The 21,656-nt window shown below is 38.3% G+C and overlaps 1 protein-coding gene and 1 non-coding gene across 3 annotated transcripts in view; one reads left to right on the forward strand and one right to left on the reverse strand.

The window, feature by feature from the left end:
* The window catches only part of COPB1 (COPI coat complex subunit beta 1), a 48,369-nt gene that overhangs the window by 16,591 nt on the left and 10,122 nt on the right, over window positions 1–21,656 (forward strand). For both annotated transcript variants that reach the window (XM_055282343.2, XM_055282344.2), the window contains exons 7-16: window positions 1,934–2,071; window positions 5,607–5,726; window positions 7,676–7,783; window positions 7,866–8,012; window positions 9,065–9,210; window positions 11,779–11,875; window positions 12,835–12,995; window positions 14,161–14,281; window positions 19,424–19,651; window positions 20,122–20,301. In XM_055282343.2, coding sequence (XP_055138318.1) covers window positions 1,934–2,071; window positions 5,607–5,726; window positions 7,676–7,783; window positions 7,866–8,012; window positions 9,065–9,210; window positions 11,779–11,875; window positions 12,835–12,995; window positions 14,161–14,281; window positions 19,424–19,651; window positions 20,122–20,301 — 1,446 coding nt within the window. The remainder of the gene's footprint in view (window positions 1–1,933; window positions 2,072–5,606; window positions 5,727–7,675; window positions 7,784–7,865; window positions 8,013–9,064; window positions 9,211–11,778; window positions 11,876–12,834; window positions 12,996–14,160; window positions 14,282–19,423; window positions 19,652–20,121; window positions 20,302–21,656) is intronic.
* On the reverse strand, window positions 9,823–9,884 carry LOC129485542 (U7 small nuclear RNA). The gene has a single exon (XR_008658686.1). It is a non-coding gene; the product is annotated as a U7 small nuclear RNA (small nuclear RNA).

Consider the following 21,656-nt stretch of genomic DNA (forward strand, 5'->3'; position numbering starts at 1 on the left):
GAGCATATATCAGACCACTAAAATCAAACAAAAAAGCCTTAAATACTTTTTATGTTCCCTGTTTGTAAAAGAGAATAGAAAAACTTTAAATGCATTAATATGACATTGTAGGCCATTGACAGGAAATCTAAAACTAGCTAAGAATTTTGGATTTTTAGATGAAGTACTATATTGGCAACACTTTACTATGATATATCCTTTGAAAGAGTTGATCACATCTTAATGTTCTGATAAAAGGTACAAGACCATTAGAGGCCAACAAAACGTAGGTCCAGATGGCTTTATTAAATATGATAGTATGGTCAAAACACCAGTAGACATTACTAACTGATTATAGCTGTCTTGCTTCTGTAAGAAAGAGGCTCCTCTTAACACAAGGTACCAGTAGTTTGGAATGGAAATTTAAGATGAAACCAAGACTTACTGTACAGTTTTTGTTTGTTTGTTTGTTTTTGGCAGAGTCTCACTCTATTGCTCAGGCTGGAGTGCAGTGGTGCGATCGCAGCTCACTGCTGCCTCTACCTCCTGGGCTCAAGCGATTCTCCTGCCTCAGCCTCCTGAGTAGCTGGGATTACAGGTGCATGCCACCGTACCCAGCTAATTTTTGTATTTTTAGTAGAGATGGGGTTTCACCATGTTGGCCAGGCTGGTCCCAAACTCCTGACCCCGTGATCTGCCCACCTTGGCCTCCCAAAGTGCTGAGATTACAGGTGTGAGCCACCATCTCCAGCCTATAGTTCTTTTTAATTCATGTGTATAGTTTAGGATGCCACTGAGGTTCTCAAAATTAGCAGTTGCCTGCTATCTAATGACTTGTTTAGTAGGGTCCATGTTATAGTAAAAGGAAATAACTTTTAAGTCATGTCCATGTAATAGAGATTTGACTATATATATTTTAGGAAAATCTACTACGAATACTGACTTCAAAAGAGAAAAAATAAGGGATATTTGCTATACAAGTAAAGGTATCAGGATGCATTTAGAATGGGATAGAAATTTTTAGTTTTCTCTCCAATGTTGAATATAGTCTCAAATAATAAGTAGTAGTACTTGGGAAAAATGTGTTATCTTTCTTGCTTGAAAAACTGGTATTTTCCTTTTATTAGCTATTGAGATTTATATCATCCGTCATGTTTCCCTTTGGCATCCAGAATAAACATTTAGGACTAAATTTAATATCCTGTGACAGTACCCATATTAGTGTACTGGGTTAATGTGTCCTTACTTTTGTTACTTTACATTTTCTTTTTCTCTTTCACTTGTGTATAGCATACACATATTTTAAGTCATCAGAAAACCTTTTACGAAACAGTAAAAATAGGCCGGGCGCGGTGGCTCACGCTTGTAATCCCAGCACTTTGGGAGGCCAAGGCGGGTGGATCACAAGGTCAGCAGATTGAGACCACGGTGAAACCCCATCTCTACTAAAAATACAAACAAAAATTAGCCGGGCGTGGTGGCAGGCGCCTGTAGTCCCAGCTACTTGGAGAGGCTGAGGCAGGAGAATGGCGGGAACCCGGGAGGCGGAGCTTGCAGTGAGCCGAGATCGCGCCACTGCACTCCAGCCTGGGCGACAGAGCGAGACTCCGTCTCAAAAAAAAAAAAAAAAGAAACAGTAAAAATATAAATTGTGGTGGGATGAATAAATGAGTGCACAGCTGTAAAAATTATTTTGTTCACACCATCCTATCTAGTAAAGCCATTTCTTATCTGTGTTTTTGTTGGCCTCTAACTTACTTCTTTCTGAAATTACCAATGTTGTGTCATAGTGTCTCATCCCATTTTGGCTGATATTTTCATATGTCCTCCGAAGACTGTTCTTAGCTTTCATATTGAGAAAACTAGCATCCCATAAGCTGACATTCATGAAAAAACTCCATTTGAAAACAAGTGTTCCTGAAATCGGTTGAAATGTTAATGTTTTCTTCTCCAGGTCTGTCATGCTAATCCATCAGAAAGAGCTCGTTTTATTCGCTGCATCTATAACTTATTACAGTCATCCAGCCCTGCCGTAAAATATGAAGCTGCTGGGACATTAGTGACACTCTCTAGTGCACCAACTGCAATCAAGGTACTGTGTATTTCTTTTGGGGCCAGATTAGATGATAGATTTTCTGTCTTAGCACTCATGATTTAGTGACATTTCAATTCACTATGTGGTTACATGGCACAGAGAGAATAACTACAAATTTATAAAATTATTTGATGCCTTATATTGTTCAACCTTCCTTCTTTTCTTCCTTCCTGCTTTCATACACATATATATAGATACAGACAGAGAATGACAGTACAGTTAACCTCTGACAACACAGGTTCGAACTGCGCAGGTCCACTATACATGGACTTTTTTTCTACCTCTGCTACTCCTGAGACAGCAAGACTAATCCCTCTTCCTCTTCCTCCTCCTCCTCCTCCTCCTCAGCCTACTCAGTGTAAAGAGGTTGGGGATGAAGACCTTTATGATGATCTACTTCCTCTTAATGAGTAGTAAATATTTTCCGTATGCTTTTCTTAACATTTTCTTTTTTCTAGCTTACTTTATTATAAGAATACGTTATATAATACATTTAACATACAAAATATGGGTTTTTGTTTGTTTTGTTTTGAGACAAGGTATTGCTTTGTCACCCAGGCTGGAGTGAGGCAATCTTGGCTCACTGCAGCCTCCACCTCCTGGGTTCAAACAATTCTCCTGCCTCAGCTTCCCGAATAGCTGGGATTACAGGTGCCCACTGCTATGCCCAGCTAATTTTTTGTATTTTTAGTAGAGATGAAGTTTCACCGTGTTGGCCAGGCTGGTTTTGAACTCCTGACCTCAAGTGATCCACCAACCTTGGCTTCCCAAAATGCTGGGATTACAGGCGTGAACCACTGCACCTGGCCACAAAACATGTTTTAATCAACTGTGTCATTGGTAAGGCTTCTGGCCAAAAGTAGGTTATTAGTAGTTAAGTTTTTGGGGAGTCAAAAGTGACGTGTGTGGCTGGGCACAGAGGCTAACACTTAAAATCCCAGCATTTTGGGAGGCCAAGCTGGGAGGATTGCTTAAAACCAGGAGTTAGAGACCAGCCTGGGCAACAAAGAGAGACCCTATCTGTACAGAACCTTTTTTTTTTTTTTAATTAGCTGGTGCTAGGTGTGGTGGTGCATGCCTGGAGTCCCAGTACTTTGGGAGGCCAAGGTGGGGTGATCGTTTGAGGCCAGGAGTTCGAGGTTGCAGTGAGCTATCGTGGTGCCACTGTACTCCAGCCTAGGCAACAGAGCAAGACAAAAAATAATATGAATTAGCTGGGCATAGTGGTGTGTGCTTATAGTCCCAGCTATTCTGAAGGCTGAGGCATGAGGATAGCTTGAGCCCAGGAGTTCAAGACTGCAGTGAGCTATCATTACTCCAGCCTAGGTGAAAGAGTGAGACCCTGTCTCTGAGAAAATAAAAATTAAAAGAAAAATGTTACGTATAGATTTTAAGTTTTAGTAAGTGTTTTCAATAATAGAGTATTTACCTTTCTCTAATTTATTCTGTCAAGACTGTATCAGCAACCCCTAATCTATTCAGAGAATGAGCTGTTCTAAAAGCCAAATTGTTTAAATTGGAGAATTTACTGCTTTAACCAAAACTTGAACTTTTTTTAATTTTTAATTTTGAAATAATTTTAAACTTACAGAAAAATTGCAAACATAGTACAAAGTTCTTTTTTGTTGTTTTGTTTTGTTTTTGTTTTTTGAGACGGAGTCTCACTCCGTCGCTCAGGCTGGAGTATAGTGGTGGGATCTTGGCTCACTGCAACCTCTGCCTCCCAGGTTCAAGTGATTCTCCTGCCTCAGCCTCCTGAGTAGCTGGGACTACAGGCACATGCCACCACACCCAGCTAATTTTTGTATGTTCAGTAGAGACAGGGTTTCACCATGTTGTCCAGAATGGTCTCGATCTCCTGACCTTGTGATCCACCCGCCTCGACCTCCCAAAGTGCTGGGATTATAGGCGTGAGCCACCATGCCCGACCAGGACAACATTCTTATATATTCTTCACCCAGCCTTTCTCATATGTTCACATCTTCTATAATCATTGTATAATTGTCAAAACTACAAAATTAACATTAGAACAATACTATTAACCAAACTACAGGCTTTATTCATATTTCATCAGTTTTCCCACTGATGTCCTTTTTTTGTTCAGGATCTAATCTAGGATCCCATATTGTATTCAGTGGTCATATCATAGTCTCCTCCAATCTGTGCTAGTTCTTAGTCATTTATTATTTTTCATGACCTTGACACATTTGAAGAATACTGGCTGGTTTGTTTGTAAAATATCCCTCAACTTGGGTTTGTCTGATGTTTTCTCAGATTGAGGTTGTACATTTTTGGAAAGAATACCACAGAAGTGATGTGTCCTTCTTAGTGTATCTTACCAAGGAGTACATGATGTCTATATGTCTTATTACTGATGATGTTAACCTTGATCAGTGAAGGTGCTGTCTGCCAGATCTTCCAGTTTTATGATTTCTTCTAGTGTAATCAGTAAATGTTGGGGGGGAGATACTTTGAAACTATGCAAATATACTGTTGTTCCTCAAATTCACACCTACCTATTTTAGCAACCATCAGTGGATTTTCTTACAACAATTATTGCTGTGGTATTCTAATGGTGGTTTTCTATTTCTCTCATTCAATATTTATTTATTGGAATTCTTACGCAAGGAAGAGCTGTTCTTTCTCTCCCCTCCCTCCCTTCTTTTCCTTCCTTCTTTCTTTGTATCAGTATGGACATTTTATTCCATCATTCTAAAATACTTTACACATTTTTTGTCTTTTTTTTTTTTTTTTTTTTTTTTTTTTTGAGACGGAGTCTGGCTCTGTCGCCCAGGCTGGAGTGCAGTGGCACGATCTCGGCTCACTGCAAGCTCCACCTCCCGGATTCACGCCATTCTCCTGCCTCAGACTCCCGAGTAGCTGGGACTACAGGCGCCCGCCACCTCACCCGGCTAATTTTTTTTGTATTTTTAGTAGAGACGGGGTTTCACCATGTTAGCCAGGATGGTCTCGATCTCCTGACCTCGTGATCCGCCTGCCTCGGCCTCCCAAAGTGCTGGGATTACAGGCGTGAGCCACAGCGCCCGGCCATTTTTTGTCTTATTAATAATTATCATAAATTCTAAAACATTTTAACAACTCTGGGTGATCTTTATATTCTTGTTGTTTCTGTACTGCAATGCAGATGAGTTAGACTTTGCCTCTAAACTGAAATATGCTTAATCGATGTACTTCTTGGGATTCTTTTCCTGCTTTTTTCTGGCTTGTTCCTTAGTTTCGACCCTTAAATTTTGGCTGTTAGTAAGTATTTCTACCTGTAGCAGCTTTTTTCATCCTTTTAATTTGTAATGCCTCTAATCTCCTGTAAGTTTGAAAAATAACAAGGGACTAGAGGAACCCATTCCTCAGAACAAAATATATAATATGTGAACTCTAGTACAGGGATTAATGAGTGCATTTTGGCTTCATGGGAGTGTGTGCGTGTGTGTGTGCGCGCGCGCATGCTTGTTTTTAAATTTTGTGTTTATGATAGATGAATAACTTCTTAAAATGTATTTCTTTTTTTATGTAGGCTGCTGCTCAGTGTTACATTGATTTAATTATTAAGGAGAGCGACAACAATGTAAAACTCATAGTTTTGGATCGCTTGATAGAATTAAAAGAGCATCCTGCTCATGAACGAGTACTACAGGTAAGTGTTAAGATCTCTCTGAAAAAGAGAGATCCTAAATAAAATATTTTCAAATTTAGGTCATTCTCAAGCTTTGCCCATCTTGGTTAACCTAAATGCTTGAAAACTGAGCAGTTTATATTTTGATCAGCTAAAGTGTTAACTATTGAGTCATCATAGCCTTTTGGGGTATTACCTTTACCACAAAAAATATTTCTAAAATGGCTGGACGTGGTGGCTCACACCTGTAATCCCAGCACTTTGGGAGGCAGAGGCAGGCACATCATCTGAGGTCAGGAGTTTGAGACCAGCCTGGCCAACATGGTAAAACCCCGTCTATACTAAAAATAACAAAAATTAGCTGGGCGTGGTGAAGTGCCCCTGTAATCCCAACTTCTTGGGAGGCTGAGGCAGGAGAATCACTTGAACCCAGGAGGCAGAGGTTGCAGTGAGCTGAGATCGTGCCACTGCACTCCAGCCTGGGCAACAGAGTGAGACTCTGTCTCAAAAAAAAAAAAAAAAACATTTTTTTCTAAAGTGAATCAGTATTACCTTTTTTTTATCTTTTCGGTTTGTACTGTATTGACTATTCTTAGCAATAGTGACATACTCATTTTAATTTGAATATAATTTACATTTCGTGGAAAATTATTATACCAATTGATTGAGAATAAAAGATGATCTGATTCTAGAAAATTATCACCATATTTGTTTAATCCATGAGAATAATAATGGTTATAAAAATAAAACCCCGTGACAGGTAAATGCAGTGCTGATCTTGGATCAGAACAACAGCAACAACAAATTTCTATGAAGGACATTATTGGGACAGATTGAGAAATATGAATATGGTGTGTATATTAGTTAATAGTATTGATCAATGTTAAATTCTCTGATAATTATAATGTGGTTATATAAGAAATTATCCTTACCCTTGAGAGAGATACACTAAAATGATCAGCAGTAAAGAGCAAATGTGGGCCAGGTGTGGTGGCTCATGCCTAAAATCGCAGCACTTTGAGAGGCTGAAGCAGGTGGATCACCTGAGGTCAGGAGTTCGAGACCACCCTGACCAATATGGTGAAACCCTGTCTCCATTAAAAATACAAAAATTATCTGGACATGGTGGCATGCAGCTGTAGTCCCAGCTACTCAGGAGGCTGAGACAGGAGAATTGCTTGAACCCAGGAGGCAGAGGTTGCAGTGAGCCAAGATCTTGCCACTGCACTCCAGCCTGGGTGACAGAGCAAGACTCCGTCTCAAAAAAAAAAGAAAAGAGCAAATGTGGGAAGATATTAACTGGTGAATGTAGGTGAAGGATATACAGGAGTTCACTCTTAGAACTTTTTTATCAGTTTCGAATTGTTTTTAAGTGCGCATCTTTTAAATGTTACATTTTCCTATGGAGTCAAATAATATCACATTTAATGAAATTGTTAATAATTTATGAATGTTATCTAATACCAAGTCTATATGTAGATTTTCCTAGTTATCCCAAAAGCCCTTTTTGTTTAATTTGCCCGTTTTGTGACCATGTATCGTATCTGGTGGTTATGCCCTTTCAGTCTCTTAATTTTGGACAGTATCTTTTTTTTATGACACTGATTTGTTGAAGAGACCAGACCAGTAATACTATAAAATGCCCCTCTTTCTGGATGTGTATGACTACTTTCTTACGTTGTTTAGCTTGTTCCTTTGACTTCTGTTACTTTCTATAAACTGTAAGTTGGAGCTTTAGCTTTAGATTGACAGAGTCAAAGTAAACATTATCAGTTTGAATGTGTCATGTGCTATTTCATATTGCAGTGTATCAGGAGACCCAAAATATCTAGTTCTTCCACCACTAGCGGTTTTGTTATTGATTAAAGAATTAAAGTGATGATAGATAAACCCCACCATTCTGCAGTGAAGATTTTTTTCCTGTGACCAGAAAGATTGGTGTTAATTCTTGATTTTTTCTTCTTTTTTAGGATCTGGTTATGGATATCCTAAGAGTATTGAGCACACCAGACTTAGAAGTACGAAAGAAAACTCTGCAGTTAGCACTGGATCTTGTCTCTTCTAGGAATGTTGAAGAGGTAAAACGAAACTGACAGCACTTTGTAGCTATCAGGCCCAAATATGATGTAACTCTCACTTATTTTTACTTCATTCTATAAGCTGGTTATTGTCCTGAAGAAGGAAGTGATAAAAACAAATAATGTGTCTGAGCATGAAGATACTGACAAATACAGACAACTCCTAGTGCGAACATTGCATTCCTGTTCTGTCCGATTTCCAGATATGGCTGCAAATGTTATTCCTGTGGTATGTAATTCTGATGACTTTAATTTTGAAATTCTCTAAAACAATTTTTTAAAAAATCTAGTTATTTGACAAACTCTAGAAATCTCAGCTGCCTGGAACCATTAAATCTCATGGTGAGAAGTGATCTTTATGTCTACCTCTACCTTTAAACTCAGAAGGGTGAGGACTGACTTCTTTCACTTACATATTCATCAAAAAAACAAAAACAGTGACCAAAAAAATAGCTTTGCATATTATTTTAATTGATGATACAGTTACCTAAAGTAAAATTACACTCTGTGTATATATTATTCAGTAAGGCAAATAGGTATTTATTTTAAATAGCTTTAGCTCTTAAAGGAATCAGTTATAGGAAAAATTCACGTACCTAGAATATTTTGCTGTCACTATCAGATAAGTGAGGTATGTTACTATAATTTGATTTTTGCCTTTGAGCTCTTGAGTTCTCTGTAAAATGATTTTACTTTTAGTTACAATTTAGGAGGATCGAATTCATTTATTTATTTTGAGTTTTGGATCTCTAGCTTATCTTTTATAGTGAATTTAAAAATAAATTTTGCTGCACATAAAACAGAAAAGCCATTGTGACTTTGTTTACATAATAGTACTTGTCTCTCAATTTACATTTTGTTGTGTATTTGAAAATTATTAAGAATTACAAGAGTCAGGCATGGCGCTTCATGTCTGTAATTCGAGCACTTTGGGAGGGCTAGGCAAGAGGATTACTTGAGGCCAGGGGTTCAAGATCAGCCTGGGCAATATAGGGAGACCCTGTCTCTACAAAAAAATTAATATTAGCTAGGCATAGTGTCATGCCTGAAGGCCTAGCTCCTGGGGAGGCTGAGGCTGCCAGAGGATCACTTGAGCCCAGGAGTTCAAGGCTGCAGTGAGCTATGATTGTGCCACGATACTCTAGCCTGGGCAGCAGAGCAAGACCCTGTCTCTTAGAAAACAAAAAAAGAATTACAGTCTTTTAATTTATTTCTTGTCCTAGATAATTTTCTTTTCGAAAATTGTTAGTTCCATTCTCCCTTTTTTTTTTTTTCTATTAGTTAATGGAATTTCTCAGTGACAACAATGAAGCAGCAGCTGCTGATGTCTTGGAGTTTGTTCGTGAAGCCATTCAGCGCTTTGATAACCTGAGAATGCTTATTGTTGAGAAGATGCTTGAAGTCTTTCATGCTATTAAATCTGTCAAGTAGGTTTAAAATACATTTAAATGTAAGGTCAAGTAAGCATTTTATCACTTTTTATCTTTAAAGGGTCAGTTGATAGAAAATAGAATGGAGAGGACAATCAAGCCAAAATAAGACAAGTTTGTACAACAATCATCACGCTACCTCCACTCTCAGTTAATCTATAATAAATGGCCCAAAATAATTTTTTTAGGAGTGATTTAGCTCAGTGTCTCTATTCTGATTTTCTCTAAAACATTGTGAATCTTAAAGTAACTAAAGAGCATATTTTTAAATGGCATCACTTTTTGGCTATTACTATTATTTCTATCTTCCTTTCACATTTAATGAAGAGAAAGATTGAAAATGCAACCTAAATCTGTCTTTCCCTTCAGAGAGCCTTTGCTAATGAGAAAGGACTGTTGCATCTAAATTTTGCTTCATTTAAAGCATCTGATGGATAGTCTGTAACAGACTTGAAATATGTCTACTTAGGAAGGAAGGGACAAGTACAAAATTGTTTTTATGATATGAAAATATATTAATATTTATGGAAGTGAGCAGAGCAGGATTTGCTTCCTTTGTGAGAAAAAAATCATATTAAGGATTTGCTTTTTTTTTTTTTTTTTTTGTGAGAGAGCTTTCCGGCAAAAACCGGAAAGCCTGCTAAACAAATTTTAAAAGAGCTATGACACTAAGGATTTCTTTTTGACAGCCATAATCTCTTAGAGCTTTGGTTTCTATAATTAATTTTTTTCTGAATTAATTTAATTAAAATCTTAGGGGAAAGATGACTAAGGACTTTATTCAGTTTAACATTTTAAACTAAAGAATTGTTGGCTGGGTATGGTGGCTCACACCTGTATTCCCAGCACTTTGGGAGGCCAAGGCAGGAGAATTGCTGGATGTCAGGAGTTGGAGACCAGCCTGGGCAACATGGTGAGACTTTGTCTCTATTTATTTTTTTAATCTAAATGAGTGAATGAATGGTTGCTTTCTTTACTATTATTTTTTTACTGATCCCTTGTACTTCTTCTGTATCCATTGTTGAGTTCAACACCTTGCCTCTTCAGTGACTGAAAATAAAAAGTGAATTACTTTTTACATTAAAATAATACATTCCTGATTTTTTGTTTTTGTTTTTGTTTTGTTTTTACTTTATTTATTTTTTTAATAAGAGATGAAGGCCTTGCTTTGTTGCCCAGGCTGGTCTCGAACTCCTGGACTAAAGCAATCCTCCCACCTCATCCTCCCCAAATGCTGAGATTACAGGTGTGAGCCACCGTGTCTGGCCATAAAATAATACATTTCTTATAGTAGTAAGAGATAAAGCCAAATTTGCCTTCACTGTGTCCTAAATGGACACTTTACTAGGAAATATTTTGGTATTTTATTTTTACTGCTAGGTTTACCAGTTTTAGAATGTTCCTAATAATAATTAATAAGAACAGTTATTTTACTTTTAATCTTTGTGATTTCTGGAGAGAACTGAAACCTAGGTTTTGTTAGATTCTTTCTGAAATATTTATCTAAAATACTTTAGAACTGCAGAATCTTGGTTTTTGTTTTTTGTTTTTTTGTTGTTGAGGCAGAAGCTCGCTCTGTCACCCAGGCTGGAGTGCAGTGGCGCTATCTCAGGGCATTGCAACCTCTGCCTCCTGGATTCAGGCAGTTCTTTTTTTTTTTTTTTTTGAGATGGAGTCTTGCTCTGTCTCACAGCCTAGAGTGCAGTGGCGCGATCTTGGCTCACTGCAACCTCTGCCTCTCATGTTCAAGCGATTCTCCAGCCTCAGCCTCCCAAGTAGTTGGACTATAGGCACGTGCCACTGCATCCAGCTAATTTTTTTTGTATTTTCAGTAGAGACGAGGTTTCACCATGTTTGTGAGGCTGGTCTTGAACTCCCGACCTCAGGTGATCCGCCAGCCTCAGCTTCTCAAAGTGCTGGGATTACAGGCATGAGCCACTGTGCCCGGCCTCAAGCAGCTCTTATGCCTCAGTTTCCTCAATAGCTAGGATTACAGATGTGCACCACCATGCCCGGCTGATTTTTGTATTTTTAGTAGAGATGGGGTTTCACCATGTTGCCCAGGCTGGTTTCGAGCTCCTGGGCTCAAGTGATCTGCTGGCCTCAGCCTCCCAATGTCCTGGGATTACAGGCGTGGGCCACCGTGCCTGGCCCTTGTTTTTTTTGTTTGTTTGTTTTTGTTTTTGTTTTTTTTTTTGAGATGGAGTCTCGCTCTGTCACCCAGCCTGGAGTGCAGTGGCGGGATCTCGGCTCACTGCACGCTCCGCTTCCCGGGTTCCTGCCATTCTCCTGCCTCAGCCTCCCGAGTAGCTGGGACTACAGGTGCCCGCCACCACGCCTGGCTAATTTTTTTGTATTTTTAGTAGAGACGGGGTTTCACCATGTTAGCCAGGATGGTCTCGATCTCCTGACCTGGTGATCCGCCTGCCTCGGCCTCCCAAAGTGCTGGGATTACAGGCGTGAGCACCTGGCCTTTGTTTTTATTTGAGCTTAAATTAACAAAGAAAGATCTCTGCTTCAAGATTTGTCTGCCAAGTTCATGTTTCAGATCTTGTATTGTGCTAGGATTTACCGAGGAGCGTTATGGATCCTGGGAGAATACTGTAGTACCAAGGAAGACATTCAGAGTGTGATGACTGAGATCCGCAGGTCCCTTGGAGAGGTATGTTTTACTTTAGTAAATGTTACTTTATATGGTAATTTTTCCTTCAGGAAAATCTGACTTTTTGTAGTGATTTGCTTACATTATTTACACTTCTGGGTTAGATTTTGTTTGAACAAAATGTTCTGTGTTTATTAAAAAAAAAAAATAAGCAGTTTGTAAAATTCTGCTTTAGCCTGTATTCTGAAGGAAGAATGCCTTAGAGTAAGTCTGACTTTAGAATATTTATGTAGTAAAACGGACAGTATTCTTCATCCTAACAACCTTATGGTAGAATAGAAAGAATAGTGGACTAATTATCAGGAGACCTGACAATTAGTTCTAGTCATTATTCTGTCGACAGTTAGCTGGAGGACCTTGAATATAAGTTCCTCAACCTAACTTGACATCAGTTTTTTTCACCTATAAAATAAATTAAAATAGGATAATGATTAAATACTCCTAGTGCTCTTACATTAGATAATGGACTGGTATTGAGTAATAAATACATAATAGCCATTTAGTTAATTTAAAAGTTGATGAAGTTATTATATACAAATAAGTCGGATTTATTTCATTTTAGAAGGATGAGTACTGTTTTGGTTAAAATTTCAAGGAAAGGAATGAAGAAGAGGAATATGGCTTAATGACCATCTACTTTGTGTTAGACACTGTCCAATACATTTTTCTATTAGGTAAAATGTATGGAAAGAATTAAGATTTCCACTTAACAGATTAAGAAACTGAGGTCCAAAGTAGTAAGTGGCAGAGTGAGAATTCAAACCCTGGAATATCCATCTCTGAAGCCCCTATTGTACCTACTACATTATCCTGGGAAGGAAATAAATTGAAAGCAGAGTTCCCAGTTCCAAAAATCCCATTAGGGTAATGCCTTTTTTAGAGAAACAATCAAATATTTAAATATAATTTTGCTTGCTGTTGATACTATTACTAAAATGATGTTTCCAATTGACTTTTAGATCCCAATTGTAGAGTCAGAAATAAAGAAAGAAGCTGGTGAATTAAAACCTGAAGAAGAAATAACTGTAGGGCCAGTTCAGAAATTGGTTACTGAAATGGGTACCTATGCAACTCAGAGTGCCCTTAGCAGTTCTAGACCCACCAAGAAAGAGGAAGACAGGTAATTTATGGCACATATACCCTGCCAGCCGTACTACTTGTATTATTACTCTTGTATGTAAAACAGTCAAATGATTTCTTTTCTCTTGCTTTTGCAACCAAAATGAAAATCTTTGCCATTTAAGGTACTTGAGAAGCGGAAGATGTTTAAGTTCTTCCCTCTAGGAATTGTATTGATGGTTTTAATCCTCTGTCCCTTCCAGTGTTTTTATGGAAATAACTGTTCTGTTTAAGCTCAAATTATTTTTACTCAGAAAATGCTAATTGAGGGTAACTGAAGATATTTGAGTTTTGTTGTTTATTAGCATCTGAAAACATTTTAAAGATTTTTCAATTTCTAAATGATGGAATAAAATTGTGCATTTTTCTATTAAGTAAATTTTAATGGTGAAGATGGTGAAATCTATGCCTAAAATTTTATTGGATACCCACTAAGTGCTAGGCATTGTGCTAGGTAGTTTGTCTCATATAGTCTTGACAATAAGCCTTTGAGATAGAATATATTATCTCCATTTTATGGAAGAAGAATTTGAGGCTTACCCAATAAATAAATAGGTAAGCTGGAATTTGAATGTACTTCATTAGCTGCAATTACATATGCCCCTAATTAAATATTTTATCTTTCCATATTCTGTTGGCTTTTGTGTCATTCAAAGATAAGTTTTCTTTTTTTTTCTTTTTTTTTTTTTTGAGACAGAGTCTTGCTCTGTCGGCCAGGCTGGAGTGCAGTGGTGCAATCATGGCTCACTGCAACCTGTCTCCTGGGGTCAAGCAATTTTCCTGCCTCAGTCGCCTGAGTAGCTGGAATTACAGGTGTGTGCCACCATACCCAGCTAATTTTTGTATTTTTGGTAGAGATGGGGTTTCACCATGTTGGCCAGGCTGTCCTTGAACTCCTGACCTCAGGTAATCTGCCACCTCGGCCTCCCAAAGTGCTGGGATTACAGGTGTGAGCCACTGCACCTGGCCAAAGATAAGTTTTAAAGTCATGTATTATTTTTCTTTTTCCTTCTTTCTTCTGGGAGCTAAGGAGTTAGTTAGCTGAGATATCCTTATCACTGAAGGATGGTAATAAGAGTGTTTAATAGGCCTATATCAATCATTTATACAGAAGCTGCATGCTGCTTAACAAGTTAGTGGGTTTGATTTCCTTGGTTGCTTTGCAGACCTCCCTTGAGAGGATTCCTTCTGGATGGAGATTTCTTTGTTGCTGCCTCCCTTGCCACAACTCTGACCAAGATTGCATTGCGCTATGTAGCTTTGGTTCAGGAGAAGAAAAAGCAAAATGTAAGTTCATTTATTTTACATTTACCCAACAATTAAACATTGAGTGCCTACTATATGAATTGAACAGTGAGGGACTCAAAAATTAGTGCTATGTTTCTATCATGAAAGAGTTTATGATTTAATAGAAGTGGACACAGTAATATATTACTCTAAAATTGATAAAGTATCTTCCTCTTCTGTTTGGGCTTTAAAAAAATTAAAATTGACAAAGTAATAAAATAACAATGTCATGTGATTATTCCAGTGGAAGAGAAAGGATTTATGAAGTCATCTCAGTTTGCTGGGATTAGTTCAGGACCAGTGAAGGAAATGTCCTTCTCTCCAGCATCTGCATCCATTTGGTCATTGTCCGTTTTATCCCAGAATGTCTCTTAAGTTATTCTCATCTGTAGTTCATACCTGCATTGTAGCTTCTGACCGTTCTAACCGAACACCCATTTACAATGGTATGCAGTTGGTCCTCCATATTCACAGCTTCTGCACCTGCAGATGCAACCAACTATGGATTGAAAGTATCTTTTTTAAAAAACAATAAACAGTAAAAAATAATAGAAATTTGAAAACAATACAGTGTAACAATTATTTACATAGCATTTACAGGCATACTTCATTTTATTGTACTTTGCACATACTGCTTTTTTTTTTTTTTTTAACAAATGAAGGTTTTTGGGAACCCTGAGTTGAGCAAGTCTGTTGGCACCATTTTTCCAAATAAGCATGTGCTCACTTCATATCTATGTTATATTTTGGTAATTCTCACAATATTTCAGACTTTTTCATTATTATTACATCTATTATGGTGATCTGTGATCAGTGATCTTTAATGTTACTATCATAGTTGTTTTGGGATGCCAGGAACCATTCCCATATAAAACAGTAAAGGTAATCAATAATTGTTGTGTGTGTTCCAACTGCTCCACCAACTGGCTGTTACCCCGTCTCTTTCCTCCTTGGGCCTCCCTATTCTATTCCCTGAGATACCACAATATTGAAATTAGGCTGGTTAATAATCCTACAATGGCTTCTAAGTGAAAGGAAGAGTCACATGTCTTTCACTTTAAATCAAAAGTGAGAAATAATTAAACTTAGTAAAGAAGGCATGTCAAAAGCTGAGCTAAGCCAAAAGCTAGGCTGCTTTTGCCAAGTAGGTAGCCACGTTGTGCATGCAAAGGAAATGCTCTTAAAGGAAATTAAAAGTGCTACTCCATAAACACATGAATGATAAGAAAGTGAAACAGCTGCCAGGCGTGGTGACTCACACCTGTAATCTCAGCACTTTGGGAGGCCCGAGGCAGGCGGACCCCGAGGTCAGGAGTTCAAGACCAGCCTGGCCAATGTGGTGAAACCCTGTCTCTACTAAAAATACAAAAATTAGCCAGGTGTGGTGGCAGGCGCCTGTACTCCCAGCTACTTGGGAGGCTGAGGCAGGAGAATTGCTTGAACATGGGAGGCAGAGGTTGCAGTGAGCTGACATCACGCCACTGCACTCCAGCCTGGGAAACAGAACAAGACTCCGTCTCAAGGAAAAAAAAAAAAAGAAGAAGAAGAAAGAAAGTGAAATAGCTTTATTGCTGATAGAAAGTCTGAGTAGTCTAGATAGAAGATAAAACCAGTCACAAGATTCCCTTAAGCCAAAAGCTTAATCCAGACTAAGACCTTAACTCTCTTCAATGCCATGAAGGCCAAGAGAGGTGAGGAAGCTTCAGAAGAAGAGTTTGAAGCTAGCAGAGGTTGGTTCATGAGGTTTAAGGAGATAAGCCTGTCTTCATAATGTAAAAGTTTGACATGAAGTAGGAAGTCCTAATGGAGAAGCTGTAGCAAGTTATCTGGAAGATCTAGCCAAGATCATTGGTGAAGGTGACCACACTAAACAACAGATTTTCAGTGTAGACTAAACAACCTTATGTTGGAAGAAGATGCCATCTAAGACTTTTGTAGCTAGAGAGGAGAAGTCAGTGCCTGGCTTCAAAGCTTCAAAGGATAGGCTGACTCTTTTGGTAAGGGCTAATACAACCAGTGACTTAAGTTGAAGCCATTGCTTATTTCCCATTTTGAAAATCCTAGGGCTCTTAAGAATTATGCTTAATCAACTCTGTCTGTGCTCTGTCAGTGGAACAACAAAGCCTGGATGTCAGCACATCCTCTTTACGGGATGGTTTACTAAGTATTTTAAGCTCACCATTGAGACCTACTGCTCAGAAATAAAAGACTCCTTTTAAAATATTACTGTTCATTGACAATTTAGCTGGTCACCCAAGAGCTCTGATGGAGATGTAGAAAGAAATGAATGTTTTCATGCCTGCTAAGACAACATCCATTCTGCAGCCACTGATCAAGTAGTTTCAACTCTTTATTATTTAAGAAACAGAATCCACAGAACATTTGTGGTAGTAGGGCAGGGTTGGTTACAATGTCCTACCACAGCAATTTCTGACATTCAAATTGGGCCTGTATAAATGGGGCTCCTTTTGATTCCTTCAGCTTTGTATTATGTTGGTTATCTATACAGCAGGTTTCTAAACTGCTGAAAGGGGTGTGTCTTTCGAAGAGATGCTTCCATATCAGCTTGTCTCAGTATGGCTGGCTACCCTGGTTCAGTGTCTCTAGCAATTTGGCTTGATCAAAAACAATGTATTGAGATACTTTATTTACATATAACATAAGAATAAGTTAACAGGACTTCATAACCTGTCCTCTTATACCAGCTCTTAAATCAACCCAATTTGATCACTCATATCACTCATATTTCCTTCGTTTTTGGAGTTAACAGCTTGATCTAAAAAAAATTTTTTTTTTAGACGGAGTCTCGCTCTTGTTGCCCAGGCTGGAGTGCGGTGGCATGATCTTAGCTCACTGCACCCTCCGCCTCCTGGGTTCAAGCGATTCTCCTGGCTCAGCCTCCCACGTAACTGGGACTACAGGCACCTGCCACCACGCCTGTCTCATTTTTTTTTTTATTTTTAGTAGAGACTGGGGTTTCACCATGTCGACCAGGCTGGTCTCGAACTCCTGACCTCATATGATCCGCCCACCTCGGCCTCCCAAAGTGCTGGGATTACAGGCATGAGCCACTGTGCCTGGCCAGGTTTTTTTTGTTTTTGTTTTAATTCCATTATAAGAAAAGCCATAAATGAAAGCCAGATAATTTACAAGGTATATTATCCCTTAATTGATTTGATTTATGAGCAATAATTTATTTTGTAACTCTTTTGTGGGCATTTATTCAGGTCTGGTCACAGTATAATCTTTAAAGTATGTTTTTTTAAAAGCCTCCAACATTTTTTTATCTCAAGAGTTGAATTTGCTTTCCTTTCCTGGTTGCGTCACTTCTGGAAGTTGGGAGTGTTTACTGATATCTGCTTAAAAGAGCCAGTTTCTTGTAACATACCGAGTTAATAATGTTTGCACTGTTTGGTACAAGAAGGAAGTTTGGTTGCTTATGATCTCACTGGCACTCCTTCATTTATGCCATTTCTAACACTCTTCATTTCTTTGTGTAGGACTAAGTTTCTGGTATCATATATCTTTTGCCTAAAGAATTTGCTTTAACTTTTCTTATAGTGCAGATTTGTTAGCAACAGATTGTTCCAGTTTTTGTCTAGAAAAAGCCTATTTTTTGTACACTTTCGAAAGTTACCTTTGTGGGTATAGGATTCTAAGTCTTCTGTTTTTTTTTTTTTTTTTCCAGTAGTGTAAAGGTAAAGCTCCATTGTCTTCTGGCTTTTTGGTGAGAAGTCTACTGTCATTCTTATCTCCCTGGGTGGAGTGTGTGTGTGTGTGTGTGTGTGTGTGTGTGTGTGTGTGTGTGTATTTCTTCCACTGGTTTTAGATTTTCTCCTTTTCACTGGGTTTCATTAATTTGATTAGGGTATGCCTTAGTGTGGTTTTCTTCATGTTTGCTGTACTTGTGGTTCATTGAGCTTGTTGGGTTTGCAGGTCTATATCTCCATCAGTTTGAGAAATTTTCAGTCATTTCCTCAGATTTTTTTTTTTCTGTCCCCTCCTCTCTTTCCTCTCCTTTTGGAGACAGTATCCAAGCTTGGGGGATATATACTTACTCTTCTGCTGGTTTTTCCCAGGCCTCCAGTAGTTTTTCATGCATGTGTGCAGATCAGTACTCAGCCAAAGGCAATTTGGCAAGGGCTTAGAGCATATGTGTTAGGATAATGCTACATGAGACTAAAAAATTAAGTTGGAATCACTTGTTGAAGACTTTGAATAGCAGGCTAAGTAATACGGACTTTAGTATGAAGGCTAACATTCATTAAAGGTATTTACATAGGGAGTGAAATGATTGATGCAGTATAAAAATTAAGACAGCAGCATCAGGTGATCACACTTAGCAGCACAATAATTGGACAGCCTAACTTTAGGTACCTTGTGATGCAATACAGTGTGAAATACAAAACATTACCTATCTGGTATTCTAATCAAAAGTGTGGGATAGTCTATAAAATAACTGGCCTCAGTTCTTTAAAAAGTGTGATTAAAAACAAAAAGGCAGAGAACTGGTCTAGATTAAGAGGGATAAAATGCATGAAGCTGATCCTGGATTTAAAAAATAAAACAAAAACATTTTAAGACAATTTAGGGAGATTTATTTGAATTCAGAGTATAGAAGCTATATTTTGGGATTGTTGAATTTTTCAGGTGAGAAAATGAAATTGTGGTTTGTAGGAAACTGTTCTGACTCTTAGGAGATGAATGCTGAAGTATTTATGAGGTGAAGACTTTTTCACATGTCAGCCAAAAAAAATAAGTGTACATATATAGAATAGGTAAGCAAATGTGGCAAAATGTTAACAATTGGTAAAGTGTATCATTCTTTTAACTTTTCTGTAGTTGGGATTAAAAAGGACAGCATCAGCATGTGAAGTGGTTACAGGGAAGGACTGGAGCAAGGGAAAACAGTTAAAAAGCCTCTGCTGTCTCTAATTGAGGATTAATGCAGGTCTTAGAGAGTGGCAGTTAAGAGTAGAAAGGAAGGAGAAGAATGCAAAAACAGACATGGACATAAAATCCAAAGAATTTGAAATCTTATTCAGGTGAAGTGAAAATTTAGATTGTGAGTTATAATGAAGTGACATGATTGCAATCTGAGAATCATGACAATATCAGTAACCCATTTCTCTACTTTTTTAGTCTTTTGTTGCTGAGGCTATGTTGCTCATGGCTACTATCCTGCATTTGGGAAAATCCTCTCTTCCTAAGAAGCCAATTACTGATGATGATGTGGATCGAATTTCCCTGTGCCTCAAGGTCTTGTCTGAATGTTCACCTTTAATGAATGACATTTTCAATAAGGAATGCAGACAGTCCCTTTCTCACATGTTATCTGCTAAACTAGAAGAAGAGAAATTATCCCAAAAGGTAAGGTATATATGATGAGGCAACAAAAGTGTTTTGTGTCTCTTTGTGCAGTGGCTCACGCCTGTAATTCCAGCACTTTGGGAGGCTGAGGCAGGAGGACTCCTTGGGGCCAGGTGTTTGAGACCAGCGTGGGCAACATAGCAAGCCCCTGGCTCAACAAAAAAAATGAGAAAATTAGCCAGGTATGGTGGTGTGTGCCTGTCATTCCAGCTACTTGGAAGGCTGAGGAGGAAGGATCGTTTGAATCTAAGAGTTCGAGGCTGCAGTGAGCTGTGATCATACCACTGCACTCCAGCCTGGGCAACAGAGTAAGAGCCTGTCTCAGGAAAAAGAAAAGAAAAGTGCTTTGTGGGTTTTCTTGTTGTTTTGTTGATTTTTCAGTCTTCATATGTGAGGGCTGTCTCTGTCAAAGGCCTCTAAAAAACTATCTTTTCATATTAAAGAGAGACTTTGTTATATTCTCAACACAGAAAGAATCTGAAAAGAGGAATGTGACAGTACAGCCTGATGACCCCATTTCCTTCATGCAACTAACTGCTAAGAATGAAATGAACTGCAAGGAAGATCAGTTTCAGCTGAGTTTGCTGGCAGCAATGGGTAACACACAGAGGAAGGAGGCAGCAGATCCCCTAGCATCTAAACTTAACAAGGTAACAAAATGTCTGATAGACTCCAAATTATTTAAATTGACTCCTTAAGGAAGTTGTTAGTGCTGCTATTTTTAAAAGAAAGATAACTATTTTATCAAGTCACTGTGATAGGTCCATTAAACCCCAGTTGAAACTCAGAAGCTGACGAAGTACTAGCCGGGCGCGGTGGCTCACGCCTGTAATCCTAGCACTTTGGGAGGCCGAGGCGGGCGGATCATGAGGTCAGGAGATTGAGACCATCCTGGCTAACACAGTGAAACCCCGTTTCTACTAAAAATACAAAAACTGAGCCAGGCGTGGTGGCGGGCGCCTGTAGTCCCAGCTACTTGGGAGGCTGAGGCAGGAGAATGGCCTGAACCTGGGAGGCAGAGCTTGCAGTGAGCCGAGATTGCGCCACTGTACTCCAGCCTGGGCTACAGAGCAAGACTCCATCTCCAAAAAAAAAAAAAAAAGCTGATGAAGTACCTTACTACTATATGTGATAGTGATAGTACTGTAAGTCCATCAGATGGTTTAACTCGATCCAGTTGTGTTTGGAATCATAGACCAATAAACAGAAGTTGAGGGAAGGGGATCCTTAAAGTTTAGCTGAGGTTTTTAAAGGGAAGCTGAACAGGCAACAGCCCTGGCCTCTTCCCACACGTTGACCTCACCTTCTCTTATTCTCTGCTACTTTAAACAGAGCCGTTCTACTTTTATATTCTTAATATATTGAGTTCCATATAGAATTTTATTAGGAAAATGATTCTACTCTCTTAAATAAGTTTAAGAATTTAAGAATTTTAAGAATTTAAGAATTTAAGAATCAGTGATCCCTCATCTATTAGACTGAGTGAACAGTCTTACATTGCTTTTGTTTAAGATAAGGTCAGTAGCAGAATTTGAATTACTAAAACAATTTCTCTCCCTTAAAACTGGGAATTGATATCAATAATATTACATTTATAAAATTTTTTTAGTTTTTTTGAATTATAGTTAAAGTTGCAAAAGATTTGCCATTTTAACCCATTTGTAAGTGTACAGTTCTGTGGCATTACTTAAATTCACATTGTTATGCAGCCATCTCCAGGACTGTTTTCATCTTGCAAAGCTGAAACTATGTCCATTAAACAATAACTCCTCATTCCTACTTCCCCTCAACCCCTACTTACCCCTAGCCACCATTCTACTTTATGTCTCTGTGATTTTGACTATTTTAAGTACTTCATAGAAGTGGAACAATACAGTATTTTTCCTTTTGTGACTGGCATATTTCACTCAGTATAATGTCTTCAAGATTCATTCATGTTATAGTATGTATCAGAATTTCCTTCCTTATTAAGGCTGAATAATATTACATTGTAAGTATATGCCAC

Source organism: Symphalangus syndactylus, chromosome 6, assembly GCF_028878055.3.
Source record: "Symphalangus syndactylus isolate Jambi chromosome 6, NHGRI_mSymSyn1-v2.1_pri, whole genome shotgun sequence".
NCBI classification, from domain to species: Eukaryota; Metazoa; Chordata; class Mammalia; order Primates; family Hylobatidae; genus Symphalangus; species Symphalangus syndactylus.